The sequence below is a fragment of the Anser cygnoides genome, chromosome Z, assembly GCF_040182565.1.
Source record: "Anser cygnoides isolate HZ-2024a breed goose chromosome Z, Taihu_goose_T2T_genome, whole genome shotgun sequence".
Taxonomy (NCBI): Eukaryota; Metazoa; Chordata; class Aves; order Anseriformes; family Anatidae; genus Anser; species Anser cygnoides.
In genome coordinates, this window is record NC_089912.1 from 51,548,599 (window position 1) to 51,567,226 (window position 18,628).

General features: G+C 37.3%; 1 protein-coding gene across 38 annotated transcripts in view; it reads right to left on the reverse strand.

The window, feature by feature from the left end:
• The window catches only part of PTPRD (protein tyrosine phosphatase receptor type D), a 1,327,869-nt gene that overhangs the window by 13,299 nt on the left and 1,295,942 nt on the right, over positions 1-18,628 (reverse strand). For 37 of the 38 annotated variants that reach the window (XM_066988380.1, XM_066988384.1, XM_066988352.1 and 34 more), the window contains 2 exons: positions 12,891-13,100; positions 11,361-11,521 (listed from right to left, as the gene is read on the reverse strand). In XM_066988380.1, coding sequence (XP_066844481.1) covers positions 11,361-11,521; positions 12,891-13,100 — 371 coding nt within the window. The remainder of the gene's footprint in view (positions 1-11,360; positions 11,522-12,890; positions 13,101-18,628) is intronic. The other variant, XM_066988378.1, reaches the window with a different exon arrangement.

The following is an 18,628-nucleotide window of genomic DNA, read 5'->3' on the forward strand; positions in this document are numbered from 1 at the left end:
AGCTTTGCAGATTTAAATTTGATTCTTCTTAAAAAAAAAAATATTATTGAATGACTCATTTGAAATTCCTTTTTCACTTTTGATCCTGACTATCACAAAAGCAGCAAAATACTCTAGTGTACTTTATTCTTAAGTATAGGTGAAGAAAGGCTGCTTTCCATTTCCACTAAGTATTTTTATCTTTATTTTGTACTCCTGAAGTCAAGGGATCAGTGGAACTGTCCAGAGACAAGCTTCATTATTTTTCTTCCACTTGCAAGTCAGTGCTGGGCAGCAATATTTCCTATTCATCTATAAAAAGAACTAAATTCTCTTCTAATCATTCGTGTGAATATTTTGAACAGTTATAGGACAATAGAATGGTTTATTATTATTATGCTTAGGATCATTTTGTCTTTTTTGTCTTTCTAGATTATACAAAGACATCACAATTGTTTCAGATTACACAATAGGTAAAAAACTGCTGAAAAAAAAAATCCACTAAAGACAAATCACATCATTTTGGTGGTCAATGGCTTTATGTCCAAGTGGAGGCTGGTGACGAGTGTTGTACATTAGAGGTCTGTCCTCAGACTGGTACTATTTATGTCTTTATCAACAACACAGACAATGGGACTGAGTACACCCTCAGCAGATTTGCAGATGCACCAAGCTGAGTGGTGCAGTTGATATAACAGAAGGAAGCGTTGCCATCCAAAGGGACCTGGACAAGCTTGAGAAATGGGCGCATGAGAACCTAATGAGGTTCAACAAGTCCAAGTGCAGGGTGCTGCACCTGGGCCAGGGCAATGCCAGACATGAGTACAGACTAGGTGAAGAACTCACTGAGAGCAGCCCTGCAGAGAAGGACTTGGGGGTTCTGATGTAAGAAAAGGCTCGACACGAGCTGGCAGTGTGCATTTGCAGCCCAGAAGGCCAACTGCGTCCTGGGCTGCATCAACAGAGGTGTGAACAGCAGGTGGAGGGAGGTGATTGTCCCCCTCTACTCTGCCCTCGTGAGGCCCCACTTGGAGTGCTGTGTCCAGGTCTGGGGCCCCCAGCACAAGATTTGTTAGAGTGGGTCCAGAGGAGGTCTACAAAGATGATCAAGGGGCAGGAGCACCTCTCATACGAAGACAGACTGAGAGAGCTGGGGCTGTTCAGCCTAAAGAAGAGAAGGCTGCACGGTGACCTCATTGCAACCTTTCAGTACTTGAAGAGGACTTTGAAAAAGATGGAGAGCAACTCTTTGCTCAGTCAGATAATGGCAAGATGATGGGGTATGATTTTAAACTAAAGGAGAGGAGATTTAGATAAGAGGTTAGGAGGAAATTTTTCACTCAGAGGGTGGTGAGGCACTGGAATGGGTTTCCCAGAGAGGTTGTGGATGCCCTATTCCTGGAGGTGTTCAAGAGCAGGTTAGATGAGGCCCTGAGCAACCTGATCTAGTGAGTGGCATCCTTGTCTATGGCAGGGGTGTTGGAGTTAGGTGATCCTTAAGGTCCCATCCAACCCAAACCATTCCATGATTCCATGATCATTTTCACTTCCAGAAATATGTCAGCACTGACTTTATCTGTAAGGAGTACTACAGAACTCTTTAGAACAATTCACACTTTAAGCACAAAAACACATTCCTTTAGCAGTTATCGTTATAGCAAAGAATACTTTTAACTTCATGAAAGCAGAAATAAAAACATATGAACATTGTATAACCGTGTTGTTTCTTGAAAATGTACCTTGTGGAGACACAAAAAGTAATGGTGAAACTTGGCTGTATATGCTATGTGTATTTTAAACGTTGTAAAAAAACATAAAATATCTTGCAGCTGCCTTCAATTTGATACCTTACTGTCTATATTATATTCACTTAGGTTGACAGATGTTTTGCTATTCTGCTTTAGATCATTCTTATGATAACTTGTCTCTCTCTCTCTTCTCTTCCCCCCTCCCCCCCTCCCACCCCCTCCCCCACCCCCATTCTCCCCATCTGGATTCCAATCCCCACTGGATTAAATGAAAGGTGATTACTCTTCACTTCTCACCTGTCAGGTTTACTGCTCCATTGTAATGCAGCAAACGGGAGAAAAGGCTAAATGTTAGTTTATCAGCATCAAACAAGTTAAACATGACAACAGCAAATACAAGGAATGCTGACTTACAGTAAGGATATACAACTAGCCTCCCCAAAAGGAAATGACAGCTCAGGAATCAAGGCATAAGTGGAGGACACAGTTTAAAACAAAAGAGTATTTTCTCCTGCTGAAAAAACCATCTCTTTTAGAAACAGTCTGCAAAGTAATATCACATCATCTTTTATCCAGAGAGACACTGGAGAATGAGCATTTAATTAGAGCTATAAAAAGTTAACATTATATTGATAAATAGCATCTAAGACATAAAGAGCTTCATCCTTACAGGGAAAAGAGATGAGAAGAGGGAAGAGAGGGAAGAAGAGAGTTGGGCATAATGAAGAAAGAGAAGCAGTGAAAGGGAGAAGAAGAAGAGATAAGGAAGTGAAGAACAAGGTTAAATATGTAAGATCATGTTTTAATTAAATTTAATTAAAAAACAGAGCAATAAGAAAACCTTTATTACTAAATTGTTTTACAAAACCAAGTACTGAAATAATAAGAAAATAATTTAATGATACCTTGGAAAGCAAGGTAGTCACAAATATTTCTCAAATGAAGTACTATACACCTTTACAGATCTTGAAGGAATAGATTTATGTGAGGACTAGAGTGATCCATATAGATCTGTAGTAAACTATGATCTATAGAGATCATTTTAACATGGGAAAATTATTAGCTTCCATCATGCATGTTCTACCACATACACTGTAAATATAGTGCTTGTCTCTCTAACTATTATTAAAAACAGTGGGTCTGCAAACTTTTTATATTCTGGAGTCGGCAATGACCAAATTAATCACACATTGTACAAAAAGTCTTTATAGACTTTCACAGTCTTTGCAGACTGTTCAGTTGGCAGATGATCACCAGTTGCATCCCCCAGGGCTCAGTATTGGGGCCAGTTTTGTTTAACATTTTTATCAGTGATCTGGATGAGGGGATAGAGTGCACCCTCAGTAAACATGCAAATGATACTCTTAGGTGGGACTGTTGGTCTGCTTGAGGGTGGGAAACCTCTGCAGAGGGATCTGGATAGGATAAGTCTAAGGGCTGAGTCCAGTCACATGACATTGAACAAGGCTCCATCCCAGGTCCTGAGGTTGGGTCACAACAACCTGATGCAGCATTATAGGTTTGGGGAAGAGTGGCTGGAAAGCTGCCTGGTAGAAAAGAATCTGGTGGTACTGGCCAATAGAGGGCTGAACATGAGCCAGCAAAGTGCCCAGGTAGCCAAGAAGGCCACATCAGAAGTAACATAGCCAGCAGGACTAGGAAAGTGATTACATAAAAGGGTAGGCTGCATGGGTGAGACTGCACCTCAAGTACTGTGTTCAGTTTTGGGCCCTTCACCACAAGAGGTTCTACTGAGCTGTTTTTTTTTGTCTGTGCACGCAGAGAAGAGCAACAAAAATGGCAAAGGGACTGGAAGACAAGTCCCCCTGTACTTGGCTCTGGTAAGGTTGCACCTCGAGTACTGTGTTCAGTTTTTTTTTTTTTTTTTTTTTTTTGTTTTCCAGTACAGTTTGGGCTCCTCACTACAAGAAGGACATTGAGGTGCTAGGGCAAGTCCAGAGAAGGGCTACGAAGCTGGTGAGGGGTCTGGAGAACAAGTCTTATGAGGAGCGGCTGAGGGAGCTGGGGTTGTTCAGCCTGGAGAAGAGGAGGCTCAGGGGCGACCTTATTGCTCTCTACAGGTACCTTAAAGGAGGCTGTGGCAAGGTGGGGATTGGTCTGTTCTCCCAGGTGCCATGTCCCGTGAACGTGTGCGGGATTTCTTGCTCCACCTGGACCCATACAAGTCCATGGGTCCAGATGGGATTCATCCCAGGGTGCTTAAAGAGCTGGCTGAGGTCATCACGGGACCTCTCTCAGTTGTTTTTCAACGAACTTGGGAATCTAGAGAGGTCCCAGTAGACTGGAAGCTGGCAAATGTTGTGCCAGTTTTCAAGAAGGGTAAGAAAGAAGACCCTAGCAATTACAGGCCTGTCAGTCTCACGTCAGTGCCTGGTAAAATTATGGAGAAGATGATCCTTGAAGTTATTGAAGCACACCTGAGGGACAATGCAGTCATTGGTCCCAGCCAACATGGGTTCATGAGGGGTAGGTCTTGCTTAACAAATCTGATTTCCTTTTAGGATAAGATCACCCATCTAGTCGATCAAGGGAAACCAGCTGATGTGATCTTTTTGGACTTCAGCAAAGCTTTTGACACGGTTTCCCATATGATCCTACTGGACAAAATGTCCAGCATACAACTAAGCAAAAACAGCATACAATGGGTGAGCAATTGGCTGATGGGCAGGGCTCAAAGGATTGTGGTAAATGGGGCCACATCAGGCTGGCGGATGGTCACTAGTGGGGTCCCTCAAGGCTCCATTTTAGGGCCAGTCCTCTTCAATGTTTTTATAAACGATTTGGATGTAGGACTAGAAGGTGTTCTGAGAAAATTTGCCGATGACACCAAACTTGGAGGAATTGTGGACTCAGATGACGGTGGAAAAGCCTTACAGAGAGATCTGGACAGATTGGAGAGCTGGGCGATCACCAATCACATGAAGTTTAACCAAAGCAAGTGCCGGGTCCTGCACCTGGGATGGGGCAACCCTGGCTATACGTACAGACTGGGTGATGAGACACTGGAGAGCAGCCACACAGAGAGGGATCTTGGGGTTGTGTTTGACAGCAAGTTGAATATGAGCCAGCAGTGTGCCCTGGTAGCCAGGAGGGCCAACCGTATCCTGGGGTGCATCAAGCATGGCATTGCTAGTCGGTCGAGGGAAGTGATTGTCCCGCTCTACTCTGCGCTGGTGCGGCCTCACCTCGAGTACTGTGTGCAGTTCTGGGCACCACAGTACAAAAAGGACATTAAACTGTTGGAGAGTGTCCAGAGGGGGGCAATGAAGACGGTGAAGGGCCTAGAGGTGAAGACATGAGGAGTGGCTGAGGTCACTTGGCCTGTTCAGCCTGGAGAAGAGGAGGCTGAGGGGAGACCACATCGCAGTTTACAACTTCCTCGCGAGGGGGAGTGGAGAGGCAGGCGCTGACCTATTCTCCATAATCACCAGTGATAGGACCCGTGGGAACGGTGTTAAGCTGGGGCAGGGGAGGTTCAGGCTGGACATCAGGAAGAGGTTCTTCACCGAGAGGTTGGTTGCACACTGGAACAGGCTCCCCAGTGAAGTAGTCACTGCACCAAGCCTGTCTGAATTTAAGAAGAGATTGGACTGTGCACTTAGTCACATGGTCTAAACTTTTGGGTAGACCTGTGCGGTGCCAGGAGTTGGACTTGATGACCCTTATGGGTCCCTTCCAACTCGGGATATTCTATGATTCTATGATAGGATGAGGGGAAATGGGCTAAAGTTGCACCAGGGGAGATTTAGGTTGGATATTAGGAAAAAATTCTTTACTGAAAGGGTTGTTAGGCATTGGAATGGGCTGCCCAGGGAAATGGTTGAGTCCCTGGAGGTATTTTAAAGACCTTTAGATGTAGAGCTTAGTGATATGGTTTACCAGAGGACGGAGGACTTGTTAGAGTTAGGTCAGAGGTTAGACTAGGTGATCTTGGAGGTTTCTTCTAACTTAAATGATTCTGAGATTCTGTGACAAGTGTTATGAGGAGCAGTTGAAGGAACTGGGGCTATTTAGCCCAGAGAAGAAGAGGCTGAGGGGGCAGACCTCATTGCTCTCTACAACTACTAGAATGCAGGTAGTATTGAGGAGGGTGGTGGTCCCCTTTCTCAGGGGACAAGTGATTGGATGTGAAGAAATGGCTCTCACATTTCAACAGTGGAGGTTTAGATTGGACATTAGGAAAAGTTTCTTCACAGAGGGGGTGATTAAGCATTGGAATGAGCTGTCAAGTGAAGTGTTAGAGTACTTGTCCCTGGAGGTATAAGAGATGTGTCAATGTGGTGCTAATGGACATGGTTTAGTGATGGGACTTGGGAGCTCAGCTTGATGGTTGGACTTGATGATCTTGAAGGTCTTTTCCAACCTAAATAATTCTAAGATTCTATGACCATCGCTTAAGATTCTCCCATCCTCATTTCTTTGCTCAACTTTTGTTTTTTTCCCCTTAGAAGCATTTTTCTTCTTATATTTCAAGATTCAGAGTCCTCAAGTTCACTATGTCCAAAAGATTCAAGCTTTGGCTCCTGCATTCTGAACTAAGTCAAAAAAGCTGCACTTTATAAGAGCAAATAACACAAAACCTGTCAAAAGAGCTTTCAGTTCTTTTCTCTAAAAATGAAAAACCACCCCACAAACAACACTGATCCAAGAAACATCTAGAATGAGGAACATTTTGCTCTCTATCAGTGAAAGGTTGAAATTAGAAAGCTTGTGATTTCTTAAATACAATACGAACAACCAAAGAAACTCAAATATTACACGGAAAAAAAAAAAAAAAAAAAAAAAAGCATGAAAGGATACTTTAGGGGCATACACACTCTCTTTTTGGTTTGCCAGTTCCTGAGATATCCCCCAAAATTTCTAGAGTTCTTTAGCTGGGTTTCTAAATATCTAAATCCCCTGTAATTGAATATGTGTCACACATTCCAAAGTGAGTTGAAAGGATTTACTGTGTGTTTGCATATGCTGTGCATTGCAGCATGGCAGTGCTTTATGAAAACCATCTTGGGAAATAGATGGTGACTCAAATTACCAGTTCTCACAACTTGCATTACCTCTAGAGGAGACTAGAATTCTGCACCATCTCTATATCTGGTTAAGTGTCCATCTTTCTTTGAGATTTTGCACATCAATCTTACTATTTTATATTTTACTCCATACTTGAACCAGTGAAAAATATATTTTCTTGAGCACAATAACATGATGAAAAGGGAAGTGACATTTAATTAATTTATTCTGATCCCTAAATCTGATTGTTTAGATTTAAATCTGACTGGTAAAAGACCTTCCCAAAATTATTTTCTTCCTTCACTAGGACTTCAGGGTGGTATCATTGTTTCAATGTCAGAGAATACTGTACTGGTCACTGGCCAATCCAGCTCACTTTGCCAAGATATCAATTCCAGAAAGACAGGAAATTAAACCGCAACTTAGGAAAAAGGTGTTTTTTTTTTTTTTTTTTTTAACTGTGAAAGGGTAGTTGAACGATGGATCAGACTGTTCAAAGAGTTTCCATCCTTAGAGATACTGAAACTTACCTGAACCCTAAGAAACCTGCTGTAGCTGACCATGTTCTGAGCAGGGGTGAGAACAGACAATCTCCAGATGTGGCTCTGTGGTTCTGTGAGTCTATGAGCATTTTTGCATACAGTACATTAATCACCTGCAGTAATGCTGGATATTATATTGCAGCTGTATCCAATGAGAACAAAAGGTATTTTTTGAAATACCTTTTTACAAAAAGTAATTATATACCTATTTACAAAAGTAATTTCCCCTTCTATTACTGTAAAGTACTAAGCTGCAATGAACTTTTGGCTTTATTCTGATACATAATCAAAAAATCTTTCTATGCCATATCTTTGCTTTGAGCTTTGAAGAAGAGTAAATGTAGAGGCAACAACCTTTGTATAAACTGACCAATAAATTATAAAGGGTTCACTCAGGCATTTCTAGTCTTTGGGCAACTTAAATTTGCTTCACACCAACCCAGGCAAATTATCCACGTTTTCTGCAATAACATAAGCTTTAAATGAGGGCAAGACTTCTCCCCTTAAAATGATTCTTTTAGAAACTGCAGTCATCTTTTCTCTCTGACTGAAACTAAAATGTAAAAGCAGTATTGTAAATCATGATATAAAAAATTCTTTTTTTTTTTTTTTTTCATAAAGGCTTCTACTGACAAAGGGAATTAAACACAGTCCATCATTATTTCAGTTACTACCCTTTGCACTTCAAAAACTATGGTAATTTCCCGGGCATCTTCTTCACATTGCCACATCCCTTGACCTTATTTTCTCTATTTCAGTATTTTTCACACATGCTGTCATGGATTAGGCAGATGTTCTTTGACCTTTATTTTCCTCTCTACCAATCATATCTGTTGCAGTTATGCCCCTATACATTCCAGAAATGTATTTTGAGAAATTCCTGTAGACACAGAAATTTCTCATTTTCTTACTTCTTACTGGAACTTTTTTTTTTTCTTTTTTCAAACCAGTCCAAGTTTTATAGACACAATAATTCCCTCCAACATAGTTCATACAAAAAATAATTTTGGCTGTTGTCTCAAAAGTGTTAAACATCCCTGCTATCTTGCCCAATTATTGCTGATCTACAGACATAAAGTTATCAAGCTCTGGTTGTCTACATCCAGACTGCATGATCTATGAAAAAATATTCTATTACATATTCCTTGTTTTTCAGAAATATAAGATTCCTGTAAGGCCCTTAAAAACAAAAGCTTGCTCTGTTTCTGTCTCATTTTAGAATGGAGGATAGTTATGGTTCACTTTGTGTTCTCATTGAGGTGGAAAAATAGTTCTTACTCAGATTTCTAATATTGGTTATATTGAATTTTAGTAATTCTCCAGTTACATAGTTGATTTCTTTATAAAATTTTAGATTCTGTTGATTTTTACAAAACCTATTGAGAATGAACTTGCTAAGCAGTTTATCATTAGAAGAAGCTGATTTGACTTTAAAAAATTCTACCAGTTTCTTTAGTGTTGCTTTCCTTTATGATTTAGATGCCTTATGACACTGACACATTAGAAAGACCTAGCTATAATTAAAAAAAAAAAAAAAGGAAAAACACACACACACACACACACACACAAAACAAATGTAACAAACAAACAAAAACTTGTTTAATCTAATTAAAATGGTAATATTATGACTATTTTGTCATTTTGTCAACAGAAAAATTCTGAAATTATCTCCATGGGAATGTCTTCTCTAGATCAAATACAGCATCTCCATTATATATAGTGTTATTCCTGCACTGACCCATTGTTGCGTATCACTCTTGTCTCCCTGCTAAACTCTGAAATAAATTGTACAGATACGCTTACAAAATCTTATATTCTTATTTACTTTATCCCTTCATTCAGTTTAGTGAAACAATTCAGATTTGTCAACGTGTCACTTTATACTCCCTTCCGAATATCATGTCTTATGGTCACCCTGTCTTAACTAGTAGAAAATAGTTAAGGGACTGGGACCCACTAATAAAAAAGGAATGTTTGAATCCTAATTCATTTTTTTTCATTGTAATCTCTTAATAGGGATTTTTGTATGAATTTGCTTAAATGTGTCTAAATTACTCATCACAACAACATATGAAAAACTGTCTTCTTCAAACCTAAATCCAGAAGAGAAAGGTACCTTGATAACCTTTCCCACCACTTTTTTACCTGTCTTGTGTCCCTGCAAGGTTTAATCACTACAAATTCAATGTAATGTTATAAAAGGCAGGATTATTTAACCATGAGTGGGTAGTGTACTATTGTGAATGTTAGAACATAATGCTATTACCTTGACTGATAACAGTTTAGATTGGTCCCTTGTAATTACAGAGTCAACTTATTTTAGCAGAGTTGACCATTGATTGGTAAAACTGCAATCATAATTTCTCAGAATGAATTTCCTAGAATGGTGCAGTTTACCAATTTTCAGCTTAGAGCTGAAAACAGAAAAATAAATAAATACATATGGAAATTTGACTGAACAGTTCTAGTACAAGTAGTAAATAACAGTTGGAAAATGTCCCCTATTTTCTATTCATGACATTCTCTTCACACTACCTGTGAATGAATTCTACCTGCTCATTTGTGCAATATGCTTATAATTTTTCAGCAGAAGAATTGAAGTTTTTTATTATAGTTCTATAAATGCAATCAATATTTCCAGAAACATTTACATATCTGCTTTATATGCCATTGTTTTGCAAAAAGTAGAAGTTTTACTTTTAATACTCCAAAATAATCAGAAGAAAGTAGTATTTCACTTTTAGTATGTCTCAAATGACCAATTTTTGAAGTGACAGACTGGCACAAATAGAAGGTTCACTGCTGTCTAATTAATTAGATTGGCTGGGAGAGTAGGCATTAATAGAAACCTTCAGGACAATGTAATATCTGCAAACAGCAAAATGTCTCCTATGTTTCTGCCTGATTGCAACCCTAAAAAACATTCTTATAAATATATATATCTGTTTGGAATCCAAAGCTAAGGTTGCCTCTGGACTAGGTTCTTTTTTTTTTTTTTTTCCTCCCACTGTTGAACACAGAGTTTCACTTTCCAAAACCTGAAGACAACTCTTTATACACAATTTCAGAGGCATTTGGCTCCATACACTTAGGGCAGAAAAAGCGTACAGGGTAGCAGAATTTAAATATTTATAAGCAGCTGATAGCATCATAGCCATTAGTTTTAGAATACATACTCCATTTATGGAAATAACCCATAATGCACCCTTCCACCTACCAAAGACAGGGTCACAGGACCTTTATACTATTTCCAAATTACTCTTTATCAATATGTTTCAAAAATGTATAAGGCACAAACTCTAAATATTAAATCAACTTTGTGGTTTTTATTCAGTATTGACCCCTTTGAACTCATTTACACTGTAAAAGGCTGCTATGTATAAATTAACGTATCATACAGTTTTCATTTTGTACATTGCAAGGCTAAGGAAAGTCCTTTGAGTAATATCAAAACTACATCTGTGTCACGCACAGTGAAAGAAGTGTAAGTGAATTTTGATCAGATTGCAAGATTAGTAGAAAACAGCCACTGATATTTCTTTAATCTCTCAGTCCACGGCTTCAAACTCAAAAAGATATACTGACAAATTAAGGCCAACTGTCAAAAATGAAAATTCAGATTACTTGAGTGGAGATGAAAATCATGTTTAACATCAGGCTGAATGTAAACCCTAATGTATTACTATTACACTTCTAAAAATAAGTTCTAAAAAATCAAATATGTGAATCTGTACATATTTATATCCAAGAACATTTTCTTCACAAACATATGCAAAATGGAAAAAAAAAAAAAAAAACACACACAACATTTAAATGCAGAAATGGTAGTAGAGTGACTTCAGGAGAAAAATATACTCACATAGCTGTAATTATTGGAAGCTTTTAGTCAGAAATCTACTAAAATATCTGCAGTGGTCTGGGAACCATTAATAAACACAACAATACCCTGACACAATCACAGTTACAATTGTAGTACAAATAATGTAGCGTGGAACAGCCCTATAAAATGGTCAACATATCAGAAAGCTATACATATGGTAAGAACACTAAAAGGTAAACTTACCTTTTATAAAGAAGTATAGCTATAACTATACAGATGATAAACACCACTGCAAGAACTGGTCCTACAACCCAGATCAAGCCTTCTTCCTCATCTGTAATTGGTTGAGGATCGAGATCCATTGACACAACAGGATCAGAATATGGGCTGGTTGCATACATGGTCTATACAAATAAAATAAATCTTGCTTAACAACATATGAGATGCATTTAAAATAATAGGTATTCCAGATCTAAAATAAATATATACAAAGTAATGATGCAATGAACAAAGCAACAAAAAACTGCTATTTTTCTTCAAGCTAGGTGGTTCATAAACTTGCAAACTGAATGGTGAAAGATAGGAAAAAAACTGTTACAATAAAAAACACTTTGTATATAGCCTCTGCCTTTGGAGCAACCAGAAAAAAATGCTACAGAGGGATACTAGTTTGAGCACTTACTACCTGTTCTCTAATAAACTGGATTTTGCTTTTAACTTCTGTTTACCCCAAAAGTGTTCTGTATAGCCCAAAAGTGTCTAGTATCTCTGTTTTTGAACCTTTCTGATGCAGCACATTCAGAATTCTCCATCTCACAGCCACTGTCTAAAAGCAAGTGAAGAACTTATGATTTATATTAGAGATTCCAGGAAGCACTTATTTTCTTTACAAATAAAATTATGTATCCAAAAGTATAAAATTTGAAGCTACTTCCTCATAGTGTATAATTAAGTAAACTCTGTTGACATCAGAAAGCAATTGTAAGATTGCATATTGGAAGCATTTGACTAGAATTCAAATTATTGGTGCAATAGTTTCAAGTGGATGAGCAAGCAAACGTACCTGTCAGGTTTAGGAACCAATTAGAAAGATACCATATTATACCAAACTGCATGTTCAAATATTAATGTGTATTGCAACAGTTCTCTCTCTCTCTCTCTCTCTCTCTCTTACTAGATTACATGCAGTTAGATTAACTCGAGCATAAAGGGACATCAGAACAAGATGAATTACATGAAGAGAGATGACAACTCATTATTTTGCTCACCTCAGGAATTTTCCTTGAATTATTTTCTTACTTTCTAACAATTCACCAATGAAGTTGTTAGGAAATTACTGTACCTAAAGAGAGTTACTGTGTATGTCTCCAATTCAACTAATCTTTCCAAGAATCCTGCATGTCCAACACCACTATTCAATGGCAGTCTTAAGGCAACAAAGGAACTCTTTTTCAAAGACATTGAGAAAGATATTGCTGTGCAGTTCATGCCTCAGAACCTGTGCCAATGATCTCAAACAGCAGAGAATGTAATTTGCAAAGGATCACAGCACAGCTAATAAAAGGTGATTCTTAGCTTTCAGTTACACACAGAACTAACACATCAAGGTGCATACAGCATAGGTGAGTTCAAGGACTTAGCTGGAAATCAGCCAAGAAACACTTTAGAGATGCTTAAAAAAACTTGTGTTTGGAAAGTGGACTAAAAACTGAAGATATGTTTTGATGATTGTGAAAAGGTAATTTGGGGTCTAAAAAATAGTTACTAACTTACAGATTCTGAGTGCTCCATTACAGCCAAGACAAAGAAGACATATTCTTGACCACTTTGCAGTTGCTTATTCTCAAAGCCACCATAATGCTTCTTATCCCCCAATGTGAATTCCGTGGGAAGAACTTCAAAGTGAGCTGCAATATATGGCTTTAGTTCAACTTCCCTCCCAAAACGAATGCTTCTGCGTTTCCTAGCTATCTCCTTAAGCAGCTTTACAAGCAAGAGAAGGGAAAAAAGAGAGAGAAAGCAAGAACAATAAGCAGTTTTAAGGTAACTTATTGACAATCCAAGGAGAAAATGTAACACGATGGATATATCACTAAATCAGTTCTTGCAAAATCTTTCTTGCCATCCTTGTTAAGATACAATGTAGTAATTGTACTGCCCATACTATAAGCACAGGACAACTAAATTAATTTTCAGTGTCTGATATTGTTTTGGGGGTAACTAAATGAATAAATAAATAAATAAAATATAATAAGGTAATATATTTTCTCTGAAGAGAGGTATATGTATATTTTCTCTTTATATATATATGTGTATATATATATACATATGAAGTCAATCAATAATATTTTCTCTCTCCATATGAATATGAAAAGTACTTTCTTATTTCCCAGTTCAATACAATGAAACTTATTAAGTCATATGCTGTGATTATTTAAAAACCTCAAATAAAAAACACAAAGTTGAAAAATATCCCAATTATTGAAAAATAATGTATAATACCCGTTTTTATCTTTTTCTGTTAATTCTGAAATGCATACTAATAAGTGTCAACTAGCAGTTGAAGTACTTGAAGAAGTAAATCATAAATAAACATATGCTGATACCTTTTATTTAATAACAATATGCAGAAATCTCTCTCTAACAGTTATCATGAAGATCATCAAGCACTTTGGAAATAGTAAATTTCTAAAAATCTCAGTAAAAGGTTGTTTTCCAATTTACTTCACAAACAGTAAGTGGAGTGCAGTTTGGGGGGATGATAGGTAAACATATCCTCTATTCCAAATCTGAAAATGACTGTCATTTCATTTATCAATAAATAAATAAAAGTATCCATGAACCCTAAGATCTCTTTTCTACTGCTAGACTAGGAAATTTTATCTACCACCTTACCATACATAGTTATACTTCAAATTTTACACATTTATTCTGACTTTCAAAGCGTATTTTTTCTTTGTATTGCTAAACATTTCTTCTGATTAACAAGGGTAAAATGTACATTAGCATACTTACAATGAGATTAAATGCTAGGCTCAAACTTGCAAAGCATATACTAATTAATGAAAGAACTGCAGCTATAATTCATTGATGAACTGCAGGTATAATTCATTGATGAATTGCTTATTAAATCAGACAAATGCTTATTCAATACCCTTTATCACTTAAGATATACTGGCATACGACAAATATTAATCTGATTTTACAATTTGCCTGAAATTTTCCTGGGTGATTAGTGATCAGACTTCTAAGACTTCTAAGGGTGCTCTACTGCTTTTCACTTATGAAACTTATGCAGTGTCCTGCAGACTCAGGCTGTAATCATACAGTTTTCCAAGGTCATAGTTGTTTTAGTTTTTTCAGCACACAAACAGTCATAATGAAATAATAATACGCATTTCTTTGTTAGGAGGAGGAGACAAATCTCCATCACTAGTTCAGAGGTCAATAAAAAAGAGATTAAAATGTAATTTCCACTATATATTTTTATTTTAAGGAATATGCTTAGTCAGGGAAGCTCTCTCTTGCCTCTTTTCAGTCTTAGGGCCTAGCTTAGCTAGCTTCTTCCCTTCCCCACATGGGATCTTGTGTTTTTCAATTACCCAATTAATAATTTTGATGTAGATAAAACAATCTACTATACACTTTGCTATTAAAATAGAAGCTTTTAATGCTGATTTCTTTATCATTCCTTCTCATTGTTTCAAACATGGGCTATAGACAGACATGGAAGTAATCTGTACTTGAATTCAGCCTTCCTCAATTGAGGGCATTTAGATGACTCTATGCAGTCAGCTACATTCCAGCTTTAATGCTGTGTCTGTTCTCTGTTGCAGAGATTTTCCACCCATCTAACTTTGTCAAATCCCTTGCTCCAACACAAAAACTTGTACACTGAAATGGATCCCCTGAGCAAAAAAAAAGAACTTGCCAAAATTTGAGGTTAGAAATCATTATTCATCACTGAAGGTCTCTATTACAATCAACGGTCCATACTTCTCCTTCACTCAAACAGTTTCATTAGCAGCTAGAGTAAATGAATGGTAAAAAAGCAATGGCTGAAGAAAACTGTAATATTAAGAAGATTTTCATTTAGTTGTTTTATTGAAGGTGTCTCTCTCTATCTGTAGGTAGCTTTCTACACCATGGATAAAGTTACTGATAGCAGAATGTGAGACAGATACCAATGAAGATTCTTCCAGGTTGCCACAGCCCTTAAAAATATACTTGTATGAAGAATCTTTCAGAAAGAAGGATGAGCACAAACTACCCTGAAGTCTGCTGAAACACAAGGGTATATGTTCAGAAAAGAATGATGTGTTATTAATACTAACAGGAAGTCAGTAGCTGTAAGGACTGTTGTAGGAAGGGATGTACATGGCTTGAATCATCCCTGAAGATAACAAGTGTTATTTCAATTTAGGGGTATACTATCCCCTGGAATTTAAAGTCATTTGTGTGGCTACCTCAGAAAAATTCTTTATCTCATATTTCCAGATCACACCATATTTACAGCTTAGGTTTTAAATAACTCATTGTAAAATATCAGAATACTATGAGAATACTTCAACCAAAATTAGATTGAGATGGAAAGGAGAAGAAAAACATTTTATTTTATTTATTTATTGCCTTTTTATTAGTAATAAAAAGTACATATATTTAACAGATAGGCAATGCTTAAGTACACTGTTACCATGGGCAAAATGATCAGAAAGTGAATTTTGGCTATGAATGTTAAAAGCTAATTAGCTTGTGTCAAACAAAATGTGTGTAACTGGCAAATTTTTCAAAGGTGGTTATTCATCACCTCAGGCCAGATAAACTTAGGTGTGTTTGTGTGGAGATAAAAAATTCATCTGTGACATTGATTATACATGACTGAATAGACCTCAAGTGAACCTGTGACCTCATTCATATTTTATATATATATGAGATTGTTGCCAAATATCATTACTTCCACATATATCCCCAGTGGTACTTTATATCAGAACTTCACTGAAATTATTAAATCATTTTAGGACTTAACATGCAAGCTTATATTCAGTTTTTATTGCTTACAAATTTAAAGTAATCCTACTTGGTAATCTGTCTGCAGTTCATAATATTTTGTTTATATTTCATTCATTCGCATGACACTTATTCAAAGACATGAAGTGAAATTTTGAGTTAATAAAAAAGGATCGTATCTCAAATAGTTATTTTCAGATGCACAATACCTAATACATTTTCTCCTCTTTTAAGATTCTGCATTTCTCTTAGTTTCTTTCAAGAATTAAGATTCAAGGAAACCAGGAAGATTAAGTACGTGCAGTAAGGGTGGACTTTTTGACGAGTCAGTTATGCACTGGAGCTCACACTCCAGAATTGTGTTTTCAGCTAAGATTTTTCTTCAGGTGATCTAACCAAAGCATTTGAATTACACTTTGGAAAAATCTGCTGCCCAACCCTTTCTGTCACTAGCCAGATATCTGAGATTGTACTAAAACCACCACACACGAGGATCTTCAGTTGATCCTTGGGAATTAGTTTGCTCAGACAGTTGTGTGGTTGTTTTTTTTTTGTGTGTGTGTGTGTTTGTTTTTGTTTGTTTTGTTTATTTACTTTCTCTTCCTTCTGAATTTATTTATTGGGCCAATGCTTTCACGTGTTTGTTGTCTCTGATTAAAATGTGTCACTAGAATAAGGTAGGTGTAAAAAACTCCTGCAACAACTGCTTTGGGGGAGAATGTTTGGAGTAATAACTATTACTCCAAAAAGGAAGAAGTGGAAGAAATCCACTGAGTTTTTAATTTTGTTTTTAATATCAGAATATGTTGTCATGCACTGCGATAGGCTCCCCAGGGATGTAGTCATGGCACCAAGCCTATTGGAGTTTAAGAAGTATTTGGACTGTGCTTAGTCACATGGTCTAAACTTTTGGGTAGACCTGTGTGGTGCCAAGAGTTGGACTTGATGATCCTTGTGGGTCCCTTCCAACTTGGGTTATTCTATGATTCTATATTTCTATATGTCTTCTATCAAGCAGGGAGGAATAACCAGAAATCAACAGATAGAACTTGCTTCTGCTATAGTCCATTTGACTTGAAGTTCGATACATTAGTGTTCCAACTGGTAAAGTCACTAAGATGAGGTCTTGTGAGATGTCCCCAGGTGTACTGTGTTCAGCTCTGAGGTCGAAAGCGTAAAAGAAACTTAGTCCTATTAGAGTGGGTCCAGGGCCACAAGGATGATCAGAGGGCTGGAGCACCTCTCCAATGAAGATAGGCTGAGAGAGTTGGGGTTGTTCTGCCTGAAGAAGAGAAGGCTCCAGGGAGACTTCATTGCAGCCTTACAATACTTAAAGACAGCCTACAGGAAAGCTGGAGAGGGACTCTATCACCATGCTTTAGGGAGCGTAGTGATAGGACAAGGTGTAAAGGTTTTAAAGTAAAAGAGATCAGTTTAGATATTAATCAGATCTAATCTGATTAGATCAGGTATTCAGAAGAAATTCTTTACTCAGAGTCTGGTGAAGCACTGGAACCATTTGCCCAGAGAAGCTTTGGATGCCCCATCCCTGGAAGTGTTTAAGGCCAGGTTAGATGGGACTTGGAGCAACCTGATCTAGTGGGAGGTGTCCAGTCCCATGGCAGACGGGTTGAAACCAGATTATCTTTAAGGTTCCTTCCAATTTAAACCATTCTATGATTCTATGATTTTCTAAAACAGGAAGAACAGTCTTTTAAGCAACAGAAACTAAGTGAGCGAGCATGAAATACAGCCACTGAGTGCTTTTGATTTTTTTCCCTACTAAGTAGTTACAGTATGAATTGGGGCAATTGCGAAAGATATATCAAGGGCTTTTTTTCTTTATCAGAAATAATTTTCATTTTCCAGTCAATGCATATCTTATTTCTTCCACCATTAATTCTACAATGTGGTCTCAATTATATCAGTTAGAGTGGGAAACAACCCATCCTGACCCAAATATTTCTGAAATAATAAATGCTCTTTATCAAAATATCTTACAGATTAATGCACCACAACTTGCAGGATGATTAAAATGACCCTTTGCTATAGGAATCAGAAACACAGACCCATATAATTTAATTGACAACCAGTTCAATGTCATCTGGCACCTATAGTTAATCTGTTAATGCTGCTGAATGTGACTAGTCTTTGAATTTTAGAAGTTGGTGGTATATTAAATCAGTTTTCCATTACTGTATGCATCTTGACAGCTGAGTTTACTGTTTAACTGTATTTTATGTCATTCAGGACTACAGTTATAAGCTGATGGCATTCACAATCCAACTGTTTTAAAAGGAAGATGTTAATGGATCAACACTGCATTTGAATCAAATTGGATGACAACGTAGATGAAATTGGTGAAGAGGTAACACAGGATCCAATGAAACAGCCAATGGTGATAAGAACCATGTAGTCCTTCAAGCAATTCCTTTTATGTCTTCTGATTGAGAATTCTCTTATTGCTATATATTTTCTTCTTTGACTTTTCTAATCAGGAAAAA